Source organism: Dermacentor albipictus, chromosome 1 (assembly GCF_038994185.2).
Source record: "Dermacentor albipictus isolate Rhodes 1998 colony chromosome 1, USDA_Dalb.pri_finalv2, whole genome shotgun sequence".
Classification (NCBI taxonomy): domain Eukaryota; kingdom Metazoa; phylum Arthropoda; class Arachnida; order Ixodida; family Ixodidae; genus Dermacentor; species Dermacentor albipictus.
In genome coordinates, this window is record NC_091821.1 from 328,400,039 (window position 1) to 328,427,769 (window position 27,731).

General features: G+C 44.6%; 2 protein-coding genes across 2 annotated transcripts in view; one reads left to right on the forward strand and one right to left on the reverse strand.

Moving 5' to 3' along the window:
- Positions 1-27,731, reverse strand: part of LOC135909271 (acetylcholinesterase-1-like) — a 651,651-nt gene that overhangs the window by 561,786 nt on the left and 62,134 nt on the right. The gene's annotated exons all lie outside the window — the stretch shown is intronic.
- Positions 1-27,731, forward strand: part of LOC135910208 (uncharacterized) — a 67,720-nt gene that overhangs the window by 21,997 nt on the left and 17,992 nt on the right. Inside the window, exon 2 of the mRNA XM_065442263.1 lies at positions 24,676-24,824. Coding sequence (XP_065298335.1) covers positions 24,676-24,824 — 149 coding nt within the window. The remainder of the gene's footprint in view (positions 1-24,675; positions 24,825-27,731) is intronic.

Below are 27,731 nucleotides of genomic sequence, written 5' to 3' on the forward strand. Positions count from 1 at the left end.
TTTCAAAGGATTACTTTAGTGGAGTGTTCTTTACATGGCGCTACTATTGTGTCAAAATGTCACGCTAGTCAGCGCGTGTAAAAATTTGTAACTGAACCTACGCAAGCATTGGCTAATAAATAACTGCTAAACGAATATTTTAATGAAACGACGACTACTTGAGGCGCCTTTTCACAACGTACTAATTCATTAGCCTTTACCGCAGTGCACCTATCAGCACAATTGCGCAAACAGCACGCCTTTTCAGTTTATTTTAATGCGACCATACAAGGACGCTCAGCGTTGGGCGCGTTATCATTAAAGAAAGCTGGGAGAGAGGAGGATACCAGAGGAAGCGAGCAAAATAGCTGAGGGGATGAAAAGCAGCGGAGCACCAGAGGGAAGAAGGAAGGCGCAGGTGATCACGTTAGCGTCGTGTCAGCGCAGCCACCATCGTCAGAAAGAAGTCTGTCCGCGTTATATAAGTCACCCGAGGCGTGGACGGCGTTAGTCGCCGACATGCTTCCCTAAATGGGGTTCTTGTCCAAAGACGAGGTGGCTGTTGTTGCGGCGGAGAGATGGCATCACCATACAGAGTGCGCAGAAACACCAGGGTGCCGATATGCTCGAGTTATGTGCCACTCACTCAGAATCGCAAGGACATCGAAAATGCGCCATATTGAAAAAGCAATAGCCGAAAAATGCGCAATTTGTTGTGTTACGATCAGGGCTGAGAGGAAAGCGCGTCAGTGCGAGACCCCGGGACAGCAATAAGTGGTTCTTTGCTGAAGGATGTCTGATGACACATCATCAAATGATAGAATCCCGGGACACAATGGCATTACATCTCCCTCACGTGATAACATGAGCAGAGTCCGTAAAATTTTTCTTCGATATTTCGTTGCTGCGATTGGTCGTTAGGTTCTTATAAATAATAAAAACCGGGTTCCTCGGTATCCTTTCTTCTTGTTCATTACATAGTGAGGGTCTCGAATCCGTGAGCTTTCATGCCTTCAAGTAGCATGTGCAGGTTTAATGAGCAGTTGCCTTCACCGAAAAAGTTCCCATACTATGTGACGCCGGCAGGGATGTAGGATGCTCTACTTCCACTGCCATGGCTATGGGGGTTGGCGCTGACTAGCACTACCAAGGTTAGTTCAAGTAGACTGACATAACTACTCCCGAAACTGAATGGGAGAAAGACGCCGCAGTAGTTGAATTGGTAAGAGCCTCACACGCGTAATGCGAAGACGTGGGTTTGTATCCCACCTGCGGTCAGTTGTTTCATCGTCCACTTTCATTTCCATTTAGGTACCACTTATTGAATTCAATTAAGAACTACAAATCTTTTCACTTAAGAGGAAGCTTTAGCTCGGGCCGAACTCCGACGCGGCCTATTCAAACACATGTAAAAACGCAAAAACGTTTTTCTGAGATAACCCCTGGACCGATTTTGATGAAATTTGTTGCATTTGAGAGAGTAAAATAAATTCTAGTGACTGTTGGAAGCAGAATTTTGATTTAGGGCTTGAATTTTGTTAGAAAGATTTTCAAAAATTCAGAAGTTTGAAAAAATAGAAGCATGAAGTTTACAAACTAATAGCTCTGCATCAAGAACAGATATCGCGGTTCTGTAAACGGCATCCATTAGATCATTCAAAGCGGACAAATATTATATGTCATTTTACATCTTACGTGAATTTGTTACATTGTTTACGAGGGTTCTGCAAAAGTTGTAATTACATATTATCACATTTTTTGAGGTTCATGTGTAACATATCAATTTTGTCCGCTTTAGATGTGCTATCAGATACAATTTACAGAATTGCGATATCATTTTTTCTTGTTGAGTTACAGAGTTGTCAACTTGATAGTTTCGTTTTCTGAAAATTTGCAATTTTTGTCAATTTTTTATAAAATATTGAAGGCCTAACTCAAAAATTCAAAACCAACAGTCACTAGATTTTAAGTTTTTCTTTTAAATGCAGCAAACCTAGTCAAATTTAGTGCAGTGGTTGCCGAGAAAAAAGAATTCTCCTTTTACATGTATTTAGATAGCAGCACCCGAGCTAAAGCTTCCTCTTAAGCTATCCCTCGTGTTATTACTTGTTGGCTTCGTATAGTATGAATACATATGTATAACACTCCTATGCTCTTATTCATTACGGAACTGTATATGAAGCAGCAGCAACGTCTCTGTGACACATTCAGACTTCTACTGATATCCCTCATTGTGCTGCTAGAAAACTAACACGGCAAGGATGACAAGGCCGCTTTTGACAAAGGTAAGTCTACTTATGGAAACTCTTGTTACTCATGTTGACACAGGTTTTATCCCGCAGTGTGTTACCAGCTTCCGCACCCTCCCCCCCTCTCTCTCTCTCTCTCTCTCTCTCTCTCTCTCTCTCTCTCTCTATATATATATATATATATATATATATATATATATATATATATATATATATATATATATATATATATATATATATATATATATATCTTAACTCTATCTTAACCTTGTGCGATCGAATAACGCACGCATGCTTAGCAAAAGCCATCTGTACGCGTAAAGGGGCCCGTCGCGTTCAGTACGGACTAAAACTACTACACTAGAACAAAGAAGGCTTTCCTGTAGGTTCATTAAGGCTTTGGTTGTTCCGAACTTAGGCAGAACGGTTGCGGTCTGTCGCCTCCGGAGTAGTGAAAATACCATTCTCTATCGGTCCCTCTAATCACGAGCCGAATCTAGAGGGTTCATCAAAAACTAAGGGGCACAATGTCAGCCAGGTCGACGATAAGCTGCGCACTGTGTTTCCTAATGAAGTCCTGTACCTTGCATCATCAGGGAGTCCGATGACAGTCAGTGTCGTTTGCCTACGCTCCCCGCAAAGACATTGCCCTCGTTTCATTAGGATTTGAGATTGCTGCGCAACCCTTTGTGTGGTCGACCAGTGTTGCAAGAAAAAAGCAATAAAAGGTAATTTTAACGTCAAATAATGGCTTCTGTCCGATTCCTGAATTATGCGCGTCGTCGTTCTTTTGCAACTACCTTTGAAATACTGAGGTTCCTGCGACGTTTGTTTTGGTGCAACACTACCATGAATGCCGTCAGTGAAATCTTTCTTTTGTCTGAGTAGTCCTCCTCGTAATAAAAGCGAGCTATTCCATCCACCTATTCTTCATTTTGTTCAACACACTTATCTTGAGTAGACACAATGTAAAAGGTCATTATGTTAGCATTACAGGTCTCGTAAATAAATGTGTCTGATCAGGATAAGCTCAAAGAAAATAAAGTTATTGTAACTTTTTAATGGAAACAAAAATATGAAAGTTGACCTAATTACTTTGCGTTCGTTTGCAGATAAATATGTCAGACCGGTCAATAGCACTTAATGCTACAGCAACTTATTTCTCATTGATGCCGTTTCTTTTAAAAGTCTCAAGGGAGTCTGATAGCTTATGGCTGCAGAGGGACCTCCTATAAACAAAAGCATCTGATAGGCATATAAGCGCATAAGAAACGTTAGAAACGCAGGAACACGTAACGAATTAAAGTAAATAATAAAATTTGCGCCGGTGTCTGTCTATCCCTGTTCACTGTCCTCCATATTTATGTTTTTCTTCCTTGCCTGCCAATCGCTGCAGATTTATTTTTGAACATAACTGCGACTATTTCTCAGAGGGCCAGTTGTCGGGCAACCATCTCCTTCACGTCTCTCGCATCCTTCATAAGTTGACGTTTCCCATCCCTCCTCTTGCCGTGTCGATCCGCAACTCTTTCTCCGTCCTGCGCTGCATCGTCCATAAGCAACTTAATATTTCAGTGGCTACCGAGCCGGTGCGGTATCGCCGGCAACGACAGCACAGACGAAGCTGCGCGCTCGGCTCACCAAGGCGAGTGCGTGCCCGCCATTATCGAGAACTGATGCTGTGCGGCCGCGTTCCTCGCTTGCTCCTCGCACCCCACTTCGTCAATGAAATTCGGTGGATTTCACCAACCTTCCGATGGTACTCGCTGGACCTTGACTTGACTTGACCGTCGCGAAGCAAGTGGATCCCAGAGAACTGGAAGAATGCCAACATTATACCTATCCACAAAACGGGAAACGTTAAAGAATTTAACAATTATAGGCCTATTAGCTTACTACCAGAATTGTATGAAATATCCAACAAGATAATTGCCCAATAGAACGAGGGCAACCTTGCAATTCATTCAACCAAGAGAACAGGCTGACTATAGGAAGGCTTAGGAGTGAGGATCAGCGGCGAATATCTCGGCAACCTTCGGTTTGCACATGACATTGTCCTGTTCAGCATCACTGGGGACGAGTTAAAACAAATGATTGAGGACCTTAACCGAGAGAGTTTAAGAGTGGGATTGAAGATTATTATGAAGAAACAAAGATAATGATGAATAGCCTGGCAAGGGAACAAAAGCTCAGGATCGCTAGCCAGCTTCTAGAGCCTATGAAGAAGCACAATTAACCAGGTCAATTGTTCACAGGGGACCCAGATCATAAGAAGAAAATTTACAGAAGAATAAAAAACGCTTGGAGCGCATACGATAGGCATTGTCAGATCCTGACTGGAAGCTTACCATTATCACTAAAAAGAAAGGTGTAAAATCAGTGCATTCTACCGGTGCTAACATATGGAGCAAAAACTTGGAGACTGCCAAAGAACCTCGAGAACAAGTTAAAGACCGCATAATGAGCAACGGAACGAAGAATGATAGGTGTAACGTTGAGAGACAGGTGGAGAGCGGTGTGAATCAGAGAGCAAACGAGCATAGCCGACATTCTAATTTACATTAAGAGAAAGAAATGGAGCTGGGCAGGTCATGTAATGCGTAGGTTAGATAACCGGTGGACCAATATGGCTACATAATGGGTGCCAAGAGAAGGGAAAGCGCATTCGAAGACGGCAGAAGCCTAGGTGGGGTGATGAAATTAAGAAATTTGCAGGCGCTAGTTGGGATCGGTTGAGGCAGGACAGGGGTAATTGCACATCGCAGGGGGAGGCCTTCGTCCTACAGTGGACATAAAATAGGCTGATAATGTTGATGTTTATGATGTGGATGGTCGTCGCATTCACGAAAGCTTTATTCGTTCCTCATCGGAATGGTCAAAAGCGCCGCATGCCGTTTTTCCCGGCATGATAAAACCATAGAACACATTCTCTGCCGCTGCTCATTCTTCGACTCCCAATGATAGGCTTTGCATACTAGCATAGAGAAAGGAATATACCAAGACCGGACACTCGGCGAAAATTGGAAACAGGAAATACGTCATGCTATAGTATTAACGCCGACCGTTTGGGGCCGCGAGCATCGAAAAAAAAGAAAGAATGAGAAATGAGATTAACAGAAATTGTTTTATTTTTTTTATTCTTTCCCAGCAAAAGTAAAAATATCTGCTTATATATTAAATTTAACTTTGCGGCTTACTTCCGTTGCCTAGCGACAGGCGTACCGGCGAATGACGTGCCAGATGCTTGCGTCATTCGTCAGACACACCGCCGAAGCGAGAGAAACCTGCCGCGCATCTGAGCGTTGGCCTGTTTGGTCACCCGACTGCCTCTTTTTCTGTCTTGAGATTTAGCCTGGTTTGGTGGGCTCCCGGCGAATTCTTGTGTTCCTTCTGAACTTTGACATGGCACCACTGCCCTATTGAACTACGGCAAGGTGAGAAACTTTGTTCGACAGTCTGCGACGCATTTCAAGCAATTAGGTTTACTGCCCGGCACCTAGGCTAGACTTGTGACGCAGTTAACGAAAAACAGCGTGGCCGTCCTGGCGCAGTTAATTTGAACTAATGAATCGTACTGGGAGATGTGTGCGACGCTCTCTTTGAGCCCGAATATTATTTTAACTCATTTCAGTAGTTTTTGGGCAAGCTAGTCGCGCAGGGTGCTGTGACGCAGTTTCGCGTGTACTGAATTTTACTGCGGCAAGTTTTGGCACTTTCTCTGACCGCCAACATTACTGTAATTAGTTTCATTACTTTTTGGGTACCTTTCGAGCACAGTGGGCGCGCCTGGGGCTGTGACGCGGTTAGCGAAAAGCAGCTCGGCCGTGGTGCGCAGTTTGGCGCTTTAATGCACTGACAAGTTCATGGCGTTCTCTGAAGACTAACATGGTTGAAAATTATTTCCGGTACTTTTTTTTGTTACTTAAGACGCACGCTCGCCGCGCCTGTCATGACGCAGCGAAAAGCAGCTCGGCCGTCGTGACGAAGTTAATTTGGCGCGTACTGAATTTTACTGCTACAAGTTTGTGGCAATTATGTCCCCGCAACAATTTAAGCGTTCTTTCGGTACTCACACTTGTCGAAAACGCGACGAGCAATTTTCAAGTGTGATAACACGGGAGTGTATTGCTTGCACCAGCAGAGTGCGCAAAAGATAACGCCAAGGAGCTCAAACGCCAGGAAATAGTAACTCGAAAATTCTGTCTTCTAAACGGCACCCACGCATTTCTCTTGAGTGCGAGTAGAAGGAATTCTGCGAGCGTCCAGCATGGCCTGGTTGAGAGCCTGTGCTGTGGGCACCTCTGTGTATTTGTATATTTGTAGCGTGCTATCGCGTTGGTTGTGAAATAAGGCCCGGGAAGAGGGGAATGCTTGGAATTAGAATGTTCTTGTGGTATGTGCAGTATTGTTTAGGATGAGTCGGGTGTTTTCTACGCCGTGTGTGTAAATACGAACTGCTTTTGTTTGTAATTTGGCCCATTCAGCACTTCTACACGCGTTATACTTAGATGTTAATACTAAAATAACACTTGCTTGTAATTTAGTTTTTTTTTTTCAGCTGACGTCATCTCGTGGAGCTTCCTACGGAAACTACTGCTGCTTATCTGGTGCCACAACGTTGGATGAATGCACAAAAAGCCCGCAACGAGCATTTATAAGGAATAAAATAAACATTTCCTCATTTCACAAGGAGTCTTGCGTCTTTAAAGATTTTCACCTGGCACATATTCAATAGCGGCTTGCGAAGATCGTTCACAATCAATTATTACTTAATAATAAAACGATTTCGCGTGAAGAGCGCACGCGGTTGAGCTGTAGAGGCAAAAAAAAAAAAAACAAGTGGCACAGCCGGCGTGACGCATACCGGCTAGTATTCAAAACGCACGTGCACCAAACCGAAACCGGAAGTGTGGTTCAGGTATTAACGCCGACGGCTTGGGGAGCTGTAGTCAATTGGGCCGCTTGGCTCTATGGGAGTGTCCGCTCTTGTATTCCTTTCTCTATGGCACTAGTCTCGACCGCTTAGACGACAGAGCGTCCTCGGAAGCAAAGGTTCTTGGACACAGGCTGAAAAAATTTAGTATGCACAACTCCACCGAAACGCTAATGTGCTTCTTATAGGTAAATAGGCTAAACGAGCGCTAATTGAGACTGTACGCGAATGAACATTGATCGGTGGATGTGCTCGCACTAGAGAATTTTAAGGTTACCGGAAATGTGGAAGGCCACAACAGTCTGGTAGCTACATCTTGTGAGAATTTGTGCAGCGACAACGCGTTAGCAGCGTTTTATGTTAGGTGTTTGTTCTCGTTTAGGAGAAAAGAAAAATAAAGAACTGCTTGCGTTGCTATACCGTTGCTTTCGATTGCGTTGCTACCGATGCTTTTAACCAGCAGATAAAAAGAATATGGTTGGTGATGATAATAACACATGATAAAGTGGAAGCTTGGGCGAGTTGGGGATTCAATATCGACATGAATGCATGCACAGCGCAAAGTACGAGGACAGAAGAAAGGACATGACACAACGCCTGTGTCGTACTCTTTGTGCAGTCCTTGTCTTTTGTGAGTTGCAGTCATGTCAATAATAACAGCCGTTTTGGTGTCTGGTCAAACTAAGCAGCCACAAGATCGTGCCTACGATGCCGATAACCGGTATTGCATAAACTGGACTCATTTTATGGACAGGCTCACTACAGTAAAAGAACCCGCATATAAGGACACCGTTCCTGGCAGATACGACTTGCTTAGCAGCTCCTCAAAAGAGGACGGATGAATTTCCAGCTTTGTTACAGAAGTCGCAGAAAAGAGAACACAGAACTACATGAAACCAATAGATATTGACAACAAGGAAAGAACCGGGGCAGCTTACTTCTTTATTTCAGTGAAATGCAGAAAGTTGACGGGAAAATGAGGAAACGTAAGTTCATGTCCCACCCACTGCCAGTTGCTTTATCGTCAACATTAATTGTAATTTGTTAACAATGTCTGCATTTCACTTAAACAAATTATTCCCCCCATAGTTGTCCTGGTTTGTTGGCATTATCTGGATGTGAAAACCTGGCCCCTCGGTACATTTTCTTCTCGTTCATAGAGAAGAGAAGAAAAGAGAAGAGGAAGACGTCACTGTTCTAGGCAGGGAAGTAATTTCTATACACGGTTGTGCCATGTAGAGATCCAGCAGATCGTAAGTACATAAACGTACGAGCAAGGCAGCTGTTCCATATTGCGAAAGTGCACGAAAGCTTCAGCAGCAGTTCGTTTTCACGCGTTGCACTTGCTCTGGCGATAGCAAGTACGTTAAGCAATCCAGAAAGCGTGCCCAGACAACCAAGTTATTGTGGACGTTATCGTGTTACTCGTATCTTCTATCAGGAAAAGGAACTAGCATCGTTGCGCCCGCAAAGCTCGCCAGAAAGTCGGACTGCGTCACTTCTAATGCGAATATTATTCGTGACATGTATGGGTACATTGTTTGCATGCTGTGACGCTCTGTTTCGGCATATGTGTTAACTCGCAGCATCTGGCGGAAAACATATTTCTTTCTTCAGGCGTGCATGCTTTGGTTCCAGCATTCCCGGTTCGTGAAATTCTGGCCACCAAAAGGGGACATATGTCTTGCAAAATTTGTTGCAGATCTTATGCGCTCCGGAGAGTCATGTGTCACCCGTGTAATCCTATTTAGTACAAGCAGGGAACGCTAAGATTGCGTTTTACAAAACAGCCCATGCATTCGTCGTTATTCTTTTAAAAAATAGCAGGTATTATGGCTTAGCGTCAGCGTTTTTCGTCACATACACCAAACAAGCATAAGATGAGGCTCCGAAAGCAAACCTCACCGAAAAAAAAGTAAACGGCTGTTTCGAGAGGTTAAAAGAATGTTCAGCTGGGCTGCACGAAAATCGAACAATTTACTTCGATTGCGCTGAAGATTCGTTCCACTTAGGGACGCCAAAATATTGTGCGAGAATGTAGTACATCCCCCTAGGTGTTGAAAGTATTTGAAATTCGAGGGTAATATATTGCCTTCTGATGTTAAGGGGTTAAGTGCTCTTGCGTCTGGTGTGCACGTTTAGTATGCCTGAGACTGCTCCGCCTTTGCTATTCTTCGCTCTCTTCAGACTAACCTGCTTGCCTTTGTTTTGTTTCTCTCTCTCTCTTCATCCTGTAAATGCTTGAGCTGCACAGCTGTGAATACTTTAGCAATGACAATGCTTATAGCACGACCGGTATACGCTTTTCCGTAAACATACATTAGCGATATAAACTCTGCTGGTAAAAAAAATAGAAAATAAAGAATCTTGTCAATTTTATGTCGACATACATTCTGCAGCGGCATCGAAAATAGCACTCTAAATAACTGCTATTGGTAAAATAAATATAAAAAGCACAAAATACATCTTCTAACCATAGTTGCTCTTCAAGTCGGAAGCCTGATTTTAGATGTAATATAAAGCTTTGATCATAACTTCACAGCAGGGGCCGTGATTTCGTAGCGATGCGTTCCACTCGGCTCTGTGGCAATCATCGACGGTTCACGACCGGCTCATACCGTCGATAACAAGGGCAGAGCGTTGTTCTGACCAGCCTGAGCAGGACATGCATCGATAAAGGCATCGCTGTAGAATCGCTGCCCAGATTTTCGTTGAGGAAGGACGTCTAATAAGGAGGAGAAGGACAGAAAGGGAAAAAGCAGATATTTTAACTAGAAGGGTGTCTGAATGGCTACCCGAGGCTGGAGTACGGGAAAGGAATAATATAAAGAATAGAAGGAGAGAGAGAGGAGAGGCGCGGTGAGGATTAATAAAAAAAAGTTCATGAATCCATTGTTCGACCTGGGGAGGGCGTATTCGGCGAAGCCTTGTCGCATGGAAGTGGCGAAGCCGGCCTCGATGAAGTCCAGGACAAATCCAAGGCAAGTCTTTCGCGCTTCCACCGTATCCTTCATTTGAAGCCACCCATCAGCGCAGGAAAATATGTATGCTTTCGCATATATATATATATATAAAGTGGCAATCATCGATCGGCAATAATCGATGCATGTTTGGAATGTACCCAGGTCATCGAAGCTAAATCGTAGTACTCTCCGTCCTATCTATTCCCTCTGGGGCTCCTCACCAGTCGTGAATAGCTAAGGAATGCTGAAAAATACAGTTTAACTAAACTGACCTAGGTTCCAAGGAACATTAAAGAGCTTAATACAGCTAACAGGTAAGCAAGATAGCGAGAAATTATCGCATAAGGATAGAAAGTAAATCTTGTTGCAAGTTTTCTAAATGTGAAAGCGTGACCTATAAAAAACCTTACCCTGGAATCCCACTGTTAAGGGGAGCCTGATCCAGGTCGCCCAACAATTCTCAGGTTATCGTTTGAACTGAGAGTAGATGGACCAATATGGTCATACAGTCAAAGAAAGTAAGCTCTCGGCGCAAATTTGAACTGGAAATATAAGTTTGAAGTCACTGCCTCTAGCGCCTCCCACAGACAGCGACCGTCATTGTGACATGGCTTGTCCGACGTCACGAAATTCAATTCGACTTCGCCCTGCCATCTGCCAGCCGCCTGGTTAGCTCAGATGGTAGAGCGGCTGCCCCGGAAACGCGGTGGTCCCGGGCTCGAGTCCCGGACCAGGGCGAATTTTTCTTCAGCTGCGAGGCTTTTCTTTCGAGGAACCCACATATTTTTGTAGCAATTTGCTACGTTTTGGGTGGCTGTCTCATTTTCCATTTATTAATTACTTCTCTCTACCTTGCGGGCTTCCGCAGAACTATTACGTCAAAACTGCCTAAAGTACAGAACGCCTACAGAAACTATGTCGGACTAACCATCGAGACGCACGTGCGAAGACAAAATCATGTGTGTACCGTGTACATTGACCACAGCGAATGCACATATATTTGCCAGCCCTCAGAGGTGACAGATTAATGTGCGCTTCAACTTATACAAAACACCTAAGGCAACCTTTCTACCCCATCGAACCCACTCAAATTTTGCCAACTTTGTAGGGGAGGCGTATACGGCTGAAGATGCAATTCAAGCACACAATTTTGGCGCTATGGCCATTTTAATGCCTACTACGGCGCGGCCCTCCCATAGAGTTGCCCAATAGCTAACAGAAGTAGCATGCTCTACTGCGAGAACTTACCAGCAGCTAGCACAGGGTAACTAACCAATGAATGAAAGGGTAAGAGTCACCCAGCGAGGAACACTAATGGAGGGAACCAGTCATGGTTCTTGTCAGGACCATTAACAAGTTCAGTCAACTGTTATCTCATATTGCGTGCCGCACGACTTCTTTATTCTTATCATCAAAACCAGTAAGAGGTACACATCCTCGACAAAATGGGACTGGAAATTTACATGAAAATAGTTTTCTAAGGAAATTTGTGTGAACGAGACGTTCATTTCGCTCAAAGATTGGTGTCAGTTCGCTATCCAGAATTCTTTGACTACGTCACCAAATTTCCGATTCCTATACCAGGCTTCAAGCACTGATTTCGCTGTTGGCTGCAATTCCCGAAAGCGACCCAGATTAAGATAACTAGTATACTTCAAGCTTTGAGCTGTGGCTCTAATGACGTGGCTCAGCAATAATTTTTTCTATTGCAGAAAAGAAATAAGGCTCTTGGACATAGCCCTCGCTTTTCTTTTCTTAGAAGTGCGCCGTGCTGAAAAGCTAAGTGAGTGAGAAACCTAAAAGATGCCAGGTTTTGAAATTTAATATAGATGAGGTTCCCCAAGTGTAACTTGCGAGAGACAATTACAGTTTACGCCGCAAGAGCGACCCATCTTCATTTTCAAGTAGTCCATATAGAAGATGTCGAGAGCGGAATTTACTACATTTTACACTTAAACTGTGCAACATTGTATGTGCCCCAATGCGTATAATGCAGCCCTATAAGGATAGATAAACCTTTTTTTCTTTCTGAGACACCACAACCGAAAGCAAGGAAGAACTTTGGAATTCAGGAAATGTCGCAATGCATCGCATATTGATCGGTGCAGCACAAGGGAAAGCCTTGAAACAAAATAACACCAAAGCTCGCTCGTACACATATTGCGTTCGAAGCCGTGTCTCTCAAACACTTGAAAGCGATGCGTTTGACTTATTTCCCAGCAGATACGGCATAGGGCAGACAGGCATGTGTCGTCAATAAAGGGTTGCCGCTCGAAGTACGAGTGTTTGGGGACATTAACTTTCAAGCAAGACCTCCATGGCCCCACTTTCTGCCGTTTCCAACTCCTCGTCTTTCTATAGGGTACCGCACGCTTTCTGTGGTGAACTATTGTTTTCCTCAACAGTATTCGCGTTGTATGTATTCGCTGATTTCTTCCGGTGATTCGTGCAAGCTTCGATGTTCAATTCACTCGCCCTTAAACTTTATCAGAAATCTTGCTCTCCGTTTCTTTTTTTTTTTTGCTTCGCGCTTTTCCTTCCGTGCAAGGTTCACGCTCGCTCGCTGGACGATCACAGACAGCTTTTATTGCAGCTCGTTGAGAAAAACGGCGCACGGGCGTTAGAGATGAAGCCATATAGACTCGCAATAGGCGCGGCGGCGCGTTGAGGGTGCAGGGGCACGTTGGCCGCATTTTGCCGAGCGCGCAGCTAAAGATTCGTTCGTTCGCTGCCCCCTTGCCGCTTATGCCGAACGCGGAAATGCCCTTAAATCCCTAACACGAACACTACACTACAACTGCATCGTATACGACGCTTCTGTGCCGAGCCATTCGCCGCTTAAGGTAAACAGTTCAATAGAAGGGAGACACTCGTAGAGCGAGCGCAATCCCAGCAAGTTATACGCATGTCACATTTTGCTCCCGATGCTTCGAAAACAAGAAAAAAGAGCGTTGCACCGTTTCTAAATCGCTCTTTGCACAGATTCGAAGCAGGGCTGAACGCTTTAGGAGCAGAACGTGTTTTGCTTAGGTACGCGCAGGCTATATATAGCTACAAGCTGCTGTCTCTCTGCAATGTGGTTGTTTTCATTATTTCTGCATAGTTTTTCCATGTCCATGAGGTGGCTGCAGCGAGTCCCAAAACCTCGTAAGCGAAGCACTTCGCAGGACTTCACCCGTACTATCTTTTCAGGGATGCATTTCTTTTGTTTGTGTATCTCTACCTGCATACATGCGTGCATGTGTGTGTGTCGTGTGTGTGTGTCTGTCTGTGTCGCAAAGAAATGTAGATAAACGGAAAACGATGAGATTCACCCGCGCTCTCCCTTTTAATGCTGTCAGTCTGTAAGAAAAATTTGCCTCCATTCCACTCCGTGAAACTGTTGTAATGTTGGACAATTACCACCACCCCCCATAACGTTAGAAGATGTTTTGTAAGCTCCGTCAGAAAAATGTGTAATAATAATAATAATAATAATAATAATAATAATAATAATAATAATAATAATAATAATAATAATAATAATAATAATAATAATAATAATAATAATAATAATAATAATAATAATAATAATAATAATAATAATAATAATAATAATAATAATAACAATAAACTAATAATAACTAGCAGTAGCAGCCTATATTACGTCCACTGCAGCACGAAGGCCTCTCCCGCGCTCTCCAATTACCCCGGTTCTGCGCCAACCGATTGCAATTAGCGCCCGCGAATTTCCTAACTTCATCGCTGCAATTATTCTTCTGCCGTTCATGACTGCGCTTCGCTTCTCTTGGCACCCATTCTGTAACCCTAATGGTCAACCGGATATGTAACCTATGCATTATATGACCTGTCCAGCTACATACTTTTCTATTATTGTTAATTAGAATATCGGCTGTCCCCGTTTGCTCTCTGATCCAAACCACTCTCTTTCTGTTCCTTAAAGTTACACTTGACATTCTTCGTTAACTAGTTAACTTGTTCTCAAGCTTCCTTGTCAGTCTCCAATTTTCTGCCCCATATGTCGCACCTGTAAAATGCACTGATTGCACATCTTGCTCTTCAATGATAACGGTAAGCTTCCAGTCAGGAGCTGACCGTGTCTGCCGTATGCGCTCCAACCCGTTTTTTTTCTTCTGTAAATTTATTTCTCATGATCAGGGTTCCCTGTGAGTAATTGACCTAGGTAAACGTACTCCTTCACAGACACTAAAGCCTGACTGGCGATCCTGAACTCTTGTTCTCTTGCCAGGTTATTGATCATTGCCTTTGCCTTCTGCATGTTAATCTTCAACCATACTGTTATACTGTTTCTGGTAAGGTCCTCAATCATTTGTTGTAACTCGGATCCAGTGTTGCTGAACAGGGCAATCTCATCTGCAAACAGAAGGTTGCTGAGATATTTGCCGCTGATTCTCACTCCTAAGCCTTCCCAGTTTAATAGCTGGGATACTTCTTCCAAGCACGCAGTGAATAACCTTGGATGACATTGGAGAGATGGTGTCTGTCGCCTTGTCTGACCCTATTCTTCATATATATATATATATATATATATATATATATATATATATATATATATATATATATATATATATATATATATATATATATATATATATATATATATATATATATATATATATATATATATATATATATATATTCTCCTTTGCTTGGCAGAACTGATAGTTGGGCGAGTTGATGCGAATTCATAGTACAATATTTAGCGCGCACACTTGACAAGGACACAGTGAAAGGGGACACACGAGCGCTCATGTGTCCCCCTTTACTGTGTCCTTGTCAATTGTGCGCGCTACATATTTTACTATGAATTCCTTTTCTTGTGTAGGATGGATGAATGTAGGATGGATGTGTAGCTGTGCAATCTTTGTAGATATTTTCCAAGATATTTACGTAAGCCTCCTGTACTCTTTATTACGTAATGCTTCTATGACTGCCGGTACCTCTGCTGAATCAAATGGCTTTTTGTAATCTATGACAGCTATTTATAGAGGCTGAATGTACTCTGCAGATTTCTAGATTACCTGATTGATTTCATGGATCTGATTCACTGTAGAATACCCCTTCCTGAAGCCAGCCTGTTCCCTTGGTTGACTAAACTCAAGTGTTGCCCCTATTCTATTGGAAATAGTGTTGGTGAATATTTTATATAATACTGGGAGTAAGCTAATGGACCAATGATTTTTCAATCCTTTACCGTCTCCCTTTTTGTGGATTAGAGTAATGTTGGCATTCTTATTGTTCTATAGGACGCATGAAGTCGATAGACAGTTCGTATAGAGGGCTGCCAGTGTTTCAACCATTATGTCTCCTCCAACTTTGATTAACTCGGCTGTTATTCAATCTCCTGCCGCTTTCCCCCGTTTCATAACTTGCGAGGCCCTTCTAACCTCATCGCTAGTTATAGAAGGATTCTCTGTAACTTGTTCATTGCTACTTCGAATGGAGCTATCGTGGCTCCTCTGGATACCCTACAGAATTAACACGGCAAGCTGGGCGAGTTGGTGGTTGAACATGTTCCTATGGGTCAGCAGCGCAACCCGGACGAAGGATGAGAGGAAGTGATGAGAGGAAGAGGAAGGATAGGGGAAAATGATCTCAAATTATGCAATGCAGTCGACGCGCTAACACAATTTTTAGCATGCCATATGTCACCGCATACCCAGAAAGCCGCAATCAACCATGCATAGGCCGGTATAACGTAAAACTATTCCAATCTCTTTTTATACTAAATGCACCAGTTAACCTTCCCGATAAGTTACAATGGCTCGGGCTTCTTCCATATGGGCCCGAAAAGAGATTGAAATAGTTTTACATCATAGCGGCCCTGAGGACAGACACCCATCCACTGAAGCTGCTGCAGCGCGCGCCTCTCTAATGCAGGATTAGTTCGCATTCCACGAAATCAAAGCTATGGCCAGCACCTTATTTCCATAATGCAACCACTGCTACACCTTTATATGTAAGCAGGCGTATCATCTCGAACAAATTAAATGTGAATAAGAAATCATGAAGCAGAACCCCTTTCTCAAGTAATAATGCGCTAGCGTGATCTCACGCCACTAATTATCCGATTGACAAAGGTGGTATAGGGCTCCCACTAAGCTTGAAGCCAAAATTGGGTCGACATTACATATTGGCGAAAACAGATAGGAAAGAGTGCGTTCTAGTTAGCTTCAATTTCTTTAGGTACCATGTAGCCACATACTTTAAAATTCTCTTTTTAGATATGTGTTTATGAGGTTGTTTCACTCTACGCAGGAACAATCATAATAAGGCACTATCAGCATAAATTCAAACGCAAACCATTCAGAGACTACTACAATGCGTTATTTCATTTCCAGTTAAGGTGAAACTTCCACCGCTCTATGCTAGGCGCAAATGCTTTTGCCTAGCTCTGTTTCATAAGATATGCTTCTAGAATTGATATCTGCGCCATAACTTTATTTCATTCCGCCTACATATCTCCTCACATTGATCATCACCACAAAGTTGGAATTCTGCACTGTCGCCCTAGAGCTTGCCGCCAGTCTTTTGTTACCAGGACCTGTCAAGAATGGAACCAATTTCACGGCGCGTTGATTGCCATTGAAGACCCCGCACATTATCGCGCTGCCGTAAACAGCACCATCACTTCAGGCTTCTCATGGCTATCACCACGTCACTTGCTACCTTGCTTTATTCTTTACTGTTTTGCAACCTTTTCTTTTTTACCCCACTCCCCTCTGTAATACCTTTGCAGTCTTGAGGGTATGCTAAATGAAATGAAATGAAATTTGTAACTGTGGCTTAATTCAGGCTCTCAATGGCACTACTCCACGCTTAGAAATTAGCTACCAGTCAACGTCCAATCTTTCAGACTCCTTAGTGGCAGCGAAAACATCCTAAAAATGAATGCATGCGCTTTACTGCTGTAAAAGCTCATATCGTCACAGGCACGCCCGAAATAGCTCTGAAGGCCGGTCAGTACACTTCCTAGGCGTATCGTATAGTACTTCGGCAGGAGATGGCAAGTACCTGCGAGTGTAATGAAGGAATACGTGCCATGTCTCGTTACAGTTGCTACTTTACACTTTTGGTATGCTTCGCCGCAATATATTATATATGCTTGACCATGTAACACTTCTACACTGCAGCAAAGTTTACTTTCAAAAATCGGCATTATGCAACGCGGCATGCTTTCTGTACTTCGAAGCCATCAACCAGGATTATAAAGGTGGATTCAGCTCCATTGCTAACAGCTGCTAATTCCTTCAATGAAAATCACGGCGCCCAACAGCGAGAACCTTGGCAGCGAACGTCTGACGCAGCTAGGCCTAGCATTCCCGGGGTTGTCTGCCAGCGAATCGGCGTGCGAAAGCGCTAGTTCGACGCTGTGGTATAATGAAAATAGCAGTGATTTCGACTAATGCTGTTTAAAACCTGCAGTCATCGCGAAATCAACGGGAAAATGAGACGACGAAAAGTTTTGCGTCCGAAATTCCAGACGTTCTTAACATTGACTCTAACAGGGTACGTGGCGGTTCCGCGCAGGCGTTTGAATTATTGGGCATGTACAAAAAAAATTGGTTCTTGACTGTAATTACGCATCAAAGGCGTTCGCTACGGCACGCGTTTACATTCATGCCAATGGCACTGGAGTAAAATCAGAGGCCACAATGGCGGCAGGATAATGAAGCACTGGACGTGAGGGAAGAACACTTAAGAAAGGTTCTAGTTCACTCGCAGCGACCTCAGTCTACTTTTCGTTGTGTCTGAACCTCACTTAGGTAGCGCCGCACCACTCGGACCACTCAACCCTATTCTAGTACACTCTAGATACAGCTGCCCTGGCCGTACCGACAGCAACGACGACAGCCGGGAGTGGCCGCGCGCGCCCCGGGCACTTGCCGGAGCTGCCGAATGGTCCAGTGCTGTAAGCGCGAAAATTACGAGAAACAGCGCGGGAGGCGCCGTCGCGTGGTGTGACGGGATGTCAGCGGCTGCACTCTTTTTCGGAGAAAGAATGCGCTCGCTTGTTCGCGGGCACTGCCGGAGCAGACATGCCAAAGTCGTTCTGGCGCAGCGTGGCGCAATTCCGATCAATTTTCTGTGTTTGGCGCAGTTTGGCGCGGCAGTCCCATCCTTGCTCTAGGCTCATTTTGACCGCAAAAGACGGTATTTAAATCGCGCGAACTGTCACTGACTGAAATCCGATTTCTCGTCTGATAGGATGATGTAATAATGCTACGATTTTACCATTGCTGTCATACCTGTTGCACAAACGTGACGTCCTTTAGTTGCGACTCTGGCCTGACAACTAGAGCATCACAGATTGCAACTCGGCTTCCACCAGTGTATCTTGTTTTCGAGTAGTGGGAACGTTTTTGTCGCATGTACGTTCATGCGGTTAAATTTTCTTTTTCTATATTTAGGCATTTCTCGCATTGTCGCATAATTGAACGCAGGATAGTATCAGTACAGATTATTTCATTTACCATTCAGTAACAAAAATGACGATGACATCAGCCATTCTAAGAACCGTTTCTTACTTGCATAGCTCACACTCAGCCAACTAGTCATATCGGAAGCTCCTCTCCCATTACTGTAAGGCAGCCAAGAAAGTCTCTTCTTACAGGTAAAATAAGTTCATAAAAGATCAGTTGAGTATCGAGTTTTCTTGAATACGTTGATGAGCAGATTCACGTAGTTCCTTCCGGGCTCATCTAGTAGGCGTTGATCGGAATACCCTTGTGTGTTCGCATCCAAGCTCACACCGTAATGAGGACACGCACACTATGAAAAAGAATTCTGAAGGTCGATAGTGTAACAACACATCCTAATGTATAGTGGCAAAACAAAAGCTCTCACTGGTCTTTCTTCTCTACCGAAGCGAATAATATAAATGAAAAAAACGCCACCTTTAAAACAAAGCCTGCCTTGAAGGAAGCTTCTAACAAAATGCCGGTATCTTACGTTTACTGCTAGTTTGCTTCCTTGAGCACACGTAAAGCAGGCTTTAGGCGCCACGCAAGAGCCTTGAAGGCGCCTTTAATCGCGCCTTCACGGTGTATGAGAGCCTGTATGAGAGAAGCCAGAGCCACCGCACCATGAAGGGAAAAAAAGAAAGACATAAAACGCTGACGAAGAGCGCCGTGACAAAAAGCAATGTGTAAGCAAGAAACTGATGATGTGTCGCCTCAAAAACAAACCATGGAGCGTAATTAGACTTCTTTATCAAGAACCTCTCCAAACATGTCCACTATGAAATAAAAACAGAGCCAAATCAAATAAGCTTCGCGAGAGGGCTTTGGGAAGAAAAAAAGAAAGGGGGGGGGTGTATCTTGGCTAAAGCTGCTCCGAGTATAGTCTAGCTGCTTGGAGCCATGCCGACGCTTAGGCAACAAAGGAATCCGCTTAATTTCTTCAAAACACCAGGGTAGCCGGTGTTCTTTACACGTTCTTTATTCACGGAGCAAAACAAAGGGCTACTAAGGAAATAAAGAAAAGAAGGTTGACGTTGAAAATGAAAGACGCACCACGCCTGCGCTGAAATATTTTCCAGGACTTATAAGCGAAGGCCGCTAATTGCACAAGGAAATTAATGTATTGATTGCGAAGCAGCGTAAACGTGCTTCACTTTGTTTACAGTAATCACACGCTCTCAGGACACACATCTGGGAAGGCACAATATCGCAGCGCTTTGTCTCCTATCACCGTGCCCAATGCGCGTAGGCTCCTGATTTTCTTGGGTTAACATTAATTGATCGCTCGCTGTGAGGTTCATTTGCAAACCAAATGCAACAAATCTCTATTGAGTTGTGTTAATTGTGACCGATGGTTGGATTGCTGACGTGCAATGGACGTGCAATTGAGGCGCAAGTCTGTTAAGCTTCTTTAATTTTCCCAAAGAAGGCACTGACGCACAAATGGTGCAACAATTAGCACTTAAAGGCAACCAGCTCTGCTAATAGGTTCAATGAGCTTCTATCGTTTGTGCCTTAGATGTATTCTGTCTAAGGACTACCTTGTTCGTGTTTCCCAAAGCTTTCACGCTGATTTTATTTTCTTCACAGTTATACAGTTTCTGCTGGGCCGCGCGTGTGTTTGTCTGGTCACTTCTTCATTTACCTAAGCCTCCAGGTTGAGATTTATGATTTACATTTAACGGCTTTCATTGTCCCTTGCGGCCCAAAGTTGGATGAAACAAGAGAAAACTCACGGTCATGTCTTCGTTAATGCCAATACATCTAATTTTCTTTCCCTTAGCTACAATTATACGTGATATAAACGTGGTTTGAAACCATAATTCTATATTCCTGTGGACAAAAACTGAAGAAGAAAAGAACATATGAATGTCAAAAAATTATCTTTTTATTTGAAACAAGGGGCATGTGAACAGAAGACAACACGATGGCTCTCTTCGTGCGCTGTGCCTCCTGGCTTAAGCTTTTCTCTGCGGTAGTCGTTTTTGTCACACCAAACGAGACGCACAGCCTATTCACGAAGGAGCAAGCCTCTACACTTTTATAAAGATATAACTGTCTAAACTGAAGAGCTACAATTAGTCACGTAGAGTTTGCCCGAACACTCGGAATCCACGTAGTTACCAAGAATATACTGTCTGGCGATCAGCGTGAACTTCGTTTGACGAGGAATACCCAGCTTTCAACTATACGCTGGATGTCCGAAACATGCTCAACGAATACTGAAGAGACCTCCTGCTAGACGTTGGAGCTTTTGTGCTTTTATTTACCAGAAATCTCACCATTTAATGTCAAGACTAAACAGACTCATACAAAACCTTTATAAAGGTGCGTCATGTTGCATTTAAAAGGTCGTCTTAAGCACTTTTACGTCAACGTTAAATTCTGCGGGGCCATGCCCAATGCTAGAATCAAACACCATGCACCCGTCCCGACAAAACGCTATCGTAGTCTGTGTACTCAACGTTCGACTCCTACGAGGTAGAAGAACCTCAAGCATTGTTCTCAAACCCACACTGTGTGTTCTCGCGCGTTCTCCAGGCCACAAGGAACACGCACTGCGATTCCCTCGAAATTAGAATGAACTTCTCGCTTACAGTTACCCGCAGCAACGCCCCTCCTATTCCCATTCGGCTTGTCGTCGTTGTCGCTGCCGCATTGCATGACGCGTTGGCATTCGAGCCTACGTCGCCCCCTTTTCGCACGCTCTGGTCACCGCCTTTGTTGTTTCCTCGATGCGTGCCTATTAGTGCCGTTGTTTCACCGCTGGGACCCCCGAGGATTCTGGGGCATGCGCCGGTGGGACAGTCGTAAACCCCGCACTAGCGATCTTTTCCAGGAAGCGACGGAGCAGACTGTGTTTGCTCAGTCTGTTCCCGCTCGACAAACAGTGTCTCTCTTCTTTCTTACATCGCTTTGCTGCTTGCCCACATTTACTCAATATCAGGTCCCTTTACTGCCTGCCTTGCGGGACCGCGGCATACAGCCTTTGCGCGCTGCTGCTCCGTCGCGCTTCGACGAGATTGGGGTGTTGCACAAAGGCATTCGCCGCTCTGTGTGGCGCTACTGTGGCGTCAGTGTAAAGAGCAGCGTCGTCTTTTATTTATCTCGCCTGTGCACCTCGGGAGAAATAGCACATAAATGTCTGCGATAATTACAAGCAAACCTCGGGCTCTGATCGCTTGAAGACTTCGTCAATCTTTTACGCCTCTTTCCTTCTTTTAATTTCTCATCAACATAGTTTCCTTGTAAATAAAACGAAGCACGGCGTCTAGGAATAAGCGGCACGAGCAGTCTGTCATCAATTGCATAGAACATCAAAGACGCAAGGGTTTCTTTAATTTCTGTGACTTTGATATTGATACCCAGTGTGCGCATCCTTTTCACTACGCGCTGTCTGTAGCCTAAGATTAAGTAAAGCAGAGGAAAAATGCTGGGAAAATTTTTATTTCTCTCTTGCGCCTTTCAAGGTTCACGACTGAACTTCACTGTTACTACTTGAAAAACACATCCGCAAGGCGTTGGTATTCTTCATAGCGGGCAATGTAGAAATCGTGTGTGTCATCAAGCAAAGGTGGGTTAACTTACGAATTTGTCGATTATGACAAACAATAAAAGCAGTACTTGGTAAGAGAAAAGCGGCCAGAAGGCAAAAGATAACAGAGCAATTTTTGAAAAGATTATGATGCCGCCTCCTTCGAGCTGTGCAATCCATTAACCAAGAAAACTTCTCCCTCTTTTTGGGCGAGTAGGGGGTAGACTGAGCATGCCCTATCGCTCCGTGTATACCGGCATGTCCTAGACGCTCGTTCTTAGCTATGCAGCTCTGACCGCAACCGCAATAGCTGACCACCCACTAAACTCATACAGCACCTCCCCTCCCGGCCTCACATTGCGTCCTAGACAGGTTCATTACTGCCACAATGAACTTTCTTCTCTTCCTTGACTTTCTCGACTGTTGCTGTTTGCAATTAACAAGAACGTATATCTCTCGACACCTGTAGCTGATGCGTTCATTATGTTCTTGCTCACCCAAGTCTTTTCGCTGACAAAAAGCACTAAATCTGTTGGACCTAACAAACACTCCATCCCGGCGGAAAAACAAAATTTGTTGTGTTTAGGGCACTTTCAGTTGACTCAATGAGCGTGTTTACCCTCATTTCATATACATTGCCGTCCGGCAGCCTAAATTGTTGCTCTTTCAAAAATGACATCTCAGCGGTTTTCGAGTTATATTTGAGCATTTTCCTGTCCCCACCCTCTGCACCAGAACTGTGGGTAACCTGACACACAAACCATTTTACACCAAATCAGACTGATTCATGCTTAAAAAGAGAAATGCGGGAAAAAAACACGAGAACGTGGAAAAGAAGTAGACAACGCAAGCGCATCTGTTGCCCACTTCTTTTCCACGTCCTGGTTTTGTTTGAGGCTGTTTAGTTCTCAAGCATGGAGTCATACCAACACGCCGAGGTATTAATGTTGCTGATCCACAGGGATCATTCCAAAATGTGCACCCACCATGAACTATCCTGCAGAACCCCCATTCTCAGCATTTATCATCTTACGTTCCTAAAGTGTGCCATGAAGAGCGCACATCACAACCTTTACGCGCCATCTGCACATTGAGCTTGGCTATAGACAATTGTGGCAGTTGAGGCGTTAACGTGCAGTTCATAACCTCTTGGAAGAAAATGAAGCTTCAGAATTGTGCACACTTCTGTCTCCCGGCCTAAGTTAAGGTGTTAGTACACGCGCCTTGAAGAAAAACCTTGAGCTTCTGTGTAAGTTTGAAAATTTTAAATAATAGAGGCCTCTATGCAACTACCAGTGCTAAAGCAAATAGACGCCTTATACGGCGGCCGGACAATAGGTAAGGCGGCTAATTACTGGAAACACCGTGGTCACCTGTATTTTCACAAAGCTTCCCTATCAAAGCCGTCATTATCGTCATTATTTCCATTTTCTTTCTTTCCTTCTGCTCTTACCCTAAAGTTGAGAAGCTGGCATGAACACACTAGTTCGGACAGACCCCATCAGTTTTGTTTTAAAAAAAATAAATCTAGCTCTAGCTCTCTATATCTCTCTTGCAAAGTCACAATAACTGACGCATTCTCTACACGCATCGGTCTTTCGTCTCACTCGTCCTCAATTCGGATGTAAATATTTCACTGGCTCAAATGTCTCTTTGTATTTCTGAGTCCTAACCTTGCTAAAAAAATGAATTTCATGACGCAGCAGCACACCAAGGCGGGCAGATGAGCTTCTGCGTGACGTCTGCGCCTGGTACACTGTGTGAAAGTGTACCGAAGCGACGAAGGTAGATGGCGATGCATTTCGCTCACTGCGCCGCTGCAACTATTCCTCAATCCAACACACAAGCCTAGCGAAGCATCGTTGCGTATGTACCTGTTCGAACGCGCAGTAAATCAAGCTTTCTGTGCGCACAGAAAGAAGTTTTCGAACTTTGTTCGCTCACCACAGCAGAGCATGCATGCCAGCGTAGCGCCACTTATTTCGAACCGCCGCTCGCGACAAGCTCTTCCGCGCAGCGCCTATCCGGCGCCTCGCTTTTACTAGTATGTCGTGTCACGCCAGAGTATTGCTAGGAGTAGTGGTGGTGTTCCAGCCATGCGGCTGAACAAGAAAGCATTGAACAAAAAAGAAACAAAGAAAAACTAGAGCAAGTGCGGGAGAGTGTAAGGCAGGCTTCATCGAGGGCTCGCTTGCACGCATGGCAAGCACTCAGAGCAGGGTCGCAGGCTTTGTTTGTCTGCTCATTTGTACCGTTTTGCTCTTCCCTGCCCGGGCCCCTGCCGTTGCCTTTAAGCGTCGGTGTCATGTTTTAAAAACACAACCCACCATGGGAATGGCTTCCCGCGGCCCAAGCGAACGTGTTATGGCGGAGCGCGTGAAGGGAAAGAAAAGGCCTGCTCGGGACACGCTGTATAAGTTGTTGGGGTGACGTGCGAGCGCGCTGGTGCGCTTTCTTTCCCCCCGTGGGCGATGTGTAATTAAATCTCCATTACCCGAAATTAGCTGCCAGAGCGAAGCCCCCCGCTTTGCAGGGGATGTCCGTGCGCGCAAGCATGCCCCCGAGCTGCTGCCGCGCTCTTCGGACCGAGCGAATGCTGCACCGGCGGCGCGGGGGCGACGTTGGCTTGGTCAAGTTTTATTACTCCTCACGTGTCGTGGAAAATTCGGGTGGATGAAGGAGGTAAGAACACATAGAGGCCACGCTTTACATTTTTGTTTCCTATCTGCTCTGTGCGCATCGCATAGGTTCAGTACTCGGTGCAATATACAGAGAGAAAAAAAAAGGTTCTTTAATTCCGCACTTCTAAAGGTGATCTTTCGTGATGGAGAATGACACAGCATGCTGTAATTAAAGCCTGATTAACAGCCATCGTACGTAGTACGCACTCGTTCCATAGGGCGTTCATTGTTGTTTTCTGATTTTTTTTTTCTAGTCTTATGATGGGGAGTGTAGCCTGAGCTCTTAGATAGAAAGAAAGAGAGAGACAGAGAAACGAAAAGGCAAAGGTAGGGAGAATAACCAAGGACGTGCCTGGTTCGCTACCCTACACTTGGGGAGGCAAAAGGGGGAAGAATAGATAAGGACAGAAAATAAAGATAACAGTCAGTCATCGACAGTCAGTCGCAGAGGAACCCTCACTGTCACAAGCGTGCATGCAATCCAGTATCCTTCACGAAGTGCAGAAAGGCTTTTGTGGCCTTTTGCATGCAAGAACGCATAGGCCATGGTCCAAGGATCTTTCCTACTGAGAGCACTCTGTTGTCTAGCAGGTTGAGTTTAGCTTGTAGAGCATGTCGTTGAGCGTCAAAGTATCGACATTGACACAGAAGGTGCCCTAGAGTCTGATCGCACTTGCACAGGTTGCACGCCGCACTGTTACCCATCCCTATTAGGAATCAATAGGCAATGGTAAATTTGACGCCCAACTACATGCGACACAGTAAGGTTGTCCAGGTGGCAGGTGAAGGCGCAAGTTAGGGCCCAAAGAGTGCAAGCGTTAATTGGTGAAACACGGTGAATTCCATCGTAGACGTGTGATGTGGCGAGCAAATGATTGAAGTTGCCGCCTAGCATCAGTTCTTGAAAGTGGTATAGGAACCCGCTGATGCTTTTGATAATCCGAACGCGCAGCTTCAGCTGCGTTGTCATTGCCATCAATTGTGCGATGGATCGGCAACCATTGAAATACAGTGTCGTGGCCTTTCTCAAACGCGTGATGATAAGCGTGGCTGATTTCATACACTAGCTGCTCGTGTAACTCATGACTTCGGGCAAACTGCAGAGTTTGTAGGGCTTCTTTAGAATCGCAGAAAATGGCCAACCAACAATTTGTTGGCTGCTGGAATACGTACTTGAGTGCACCTTGAAGTGCCGCAAGTTCTGCTGCTGTAGACTTGGTATTGTGCGAATATTTGAATTGCAAAGAGATGGCGCCTGATGGAACAACTACTGCTCCGGTAAAGCTGTTCGAATTCGTGGAACCATCCGAGTGAATCTGTATGCGGTCAGAAGAAGACTCGTTGAGGAGAAGCAGAGACAACTGCGTCAAGGTTAGCGGTGACAAGTCTGCCTCCTTAGCAATCCCAGGAATTGAGTGCCACTCGTAAATTTGCCAGAGACACCACAGTGCCGAGGTTGGGTGATTTGCAGGCTTGAAGGCAGATGGTATCAAGTTAGGGTGTATCGTCACAACACCACAGCATGTAGCTGTGGGTTTCGCAATGGCAAATCGGCTAAATAGTGAGATGGTAGCCGTGAAAGGTGTCGAATATGCGCTCTTAGCGCCTTATCGACGATATGAGTGGCGATCGGCTGCTCCCGTTTATTTCCAATCGTTGCAGCAAGTCTGCGGCTCTGCATAGGATACTTATGCCACCATATAAGTGAACTTAGACATTCCGGGCGTCATCATAGCCGCCAGCCTTCTATTTCTTTTTTCGTAACATGAAAATTAATCCACATACCACCAAAACACTCAAGACGAAATCTGTTCGTGAGCTACGTTTGTTGCAAAGCCGCCTTAGTTGCCACTCGTTCCAGCCATTCCTTTGTGAGCAAGGATCAGCTGGTGAAATCCGCATCTTCTGCTGCCCTGTAACCAGCGCTCTAGAGCTATTTTCTTCTTCTGGGATTGCACTCTGAATGACCAACACTGAAAAAAAAAAGATTGTCGGCAGCTTCATGCCCACCGCAGTAGCTCAGTGTCTGTGTTACGCAGCTAAGCTAGAGGTCGCGGGCTCAATCAAGGCCGCGGCAGCCATATTTCTAGAGGGACAAATAAAATGAAAACGTGCTTGTGCATATACATTTGGGGGCACGTTAAAGAACTCGAGGCGGTCAAAATTATTCAGGAATTCCTGCCAACACCATGGACACTCAAGACGACATCTATTGGTGAGCTACGTTTGTTGCAAAGTCGCCTTATTTGCCACTCGTTTCAGCCGTCCCTTTCGGAGCAAGGATCAGCTGTTGAAATCTTCATCTTCTGCTGCCCTGCAACCAACGCTCTAGAGCTGCTTTTTTTTTCCTGTGATTGCAAACTCTGGGTGACCAACAATGAAAAAAAAAAAGAATCTCAGCAGCTTCATACCCGCCGCAGTAGATTAGTGTCTGTGTTAGGCGGCTAAGCTAGAGATCACGGGCTCGATCAAGGCCGCGGCGGCCATATTTCTAGAGGGACAATTAAAATGAAAACGTGCTCGCGCACTTACATTTGGGGACACGTTAAAGAACTCGAGGCGTTCAAAATAATTCCGGAGTTCCCCCCCTACACCGTGCCTCATATATATATTTAGCGGACAGACACCATGCCGGAGCAGCCAAGTCACAACAGCCTATTATTTGATAAGCAGTTTTATGATTTGATCAATAGTTATATTTAATAATGAACAATCTGGAATTCGTGGCAGACTACTGGAGGTCATGAGGTCATTCGCTCACTTTAAGAGGAAGCTTAAGCGCGGGTGCTCCAATGTAACTACAGGTAAAAAGAGAATTCGTTTTGCTCGGCAACCAATGCAACAAATTTGGCGAGCTTAGTTGAATTTAAAAAAAACTTAAGGTCTCGTGACTGTTCGTTTCGAATCA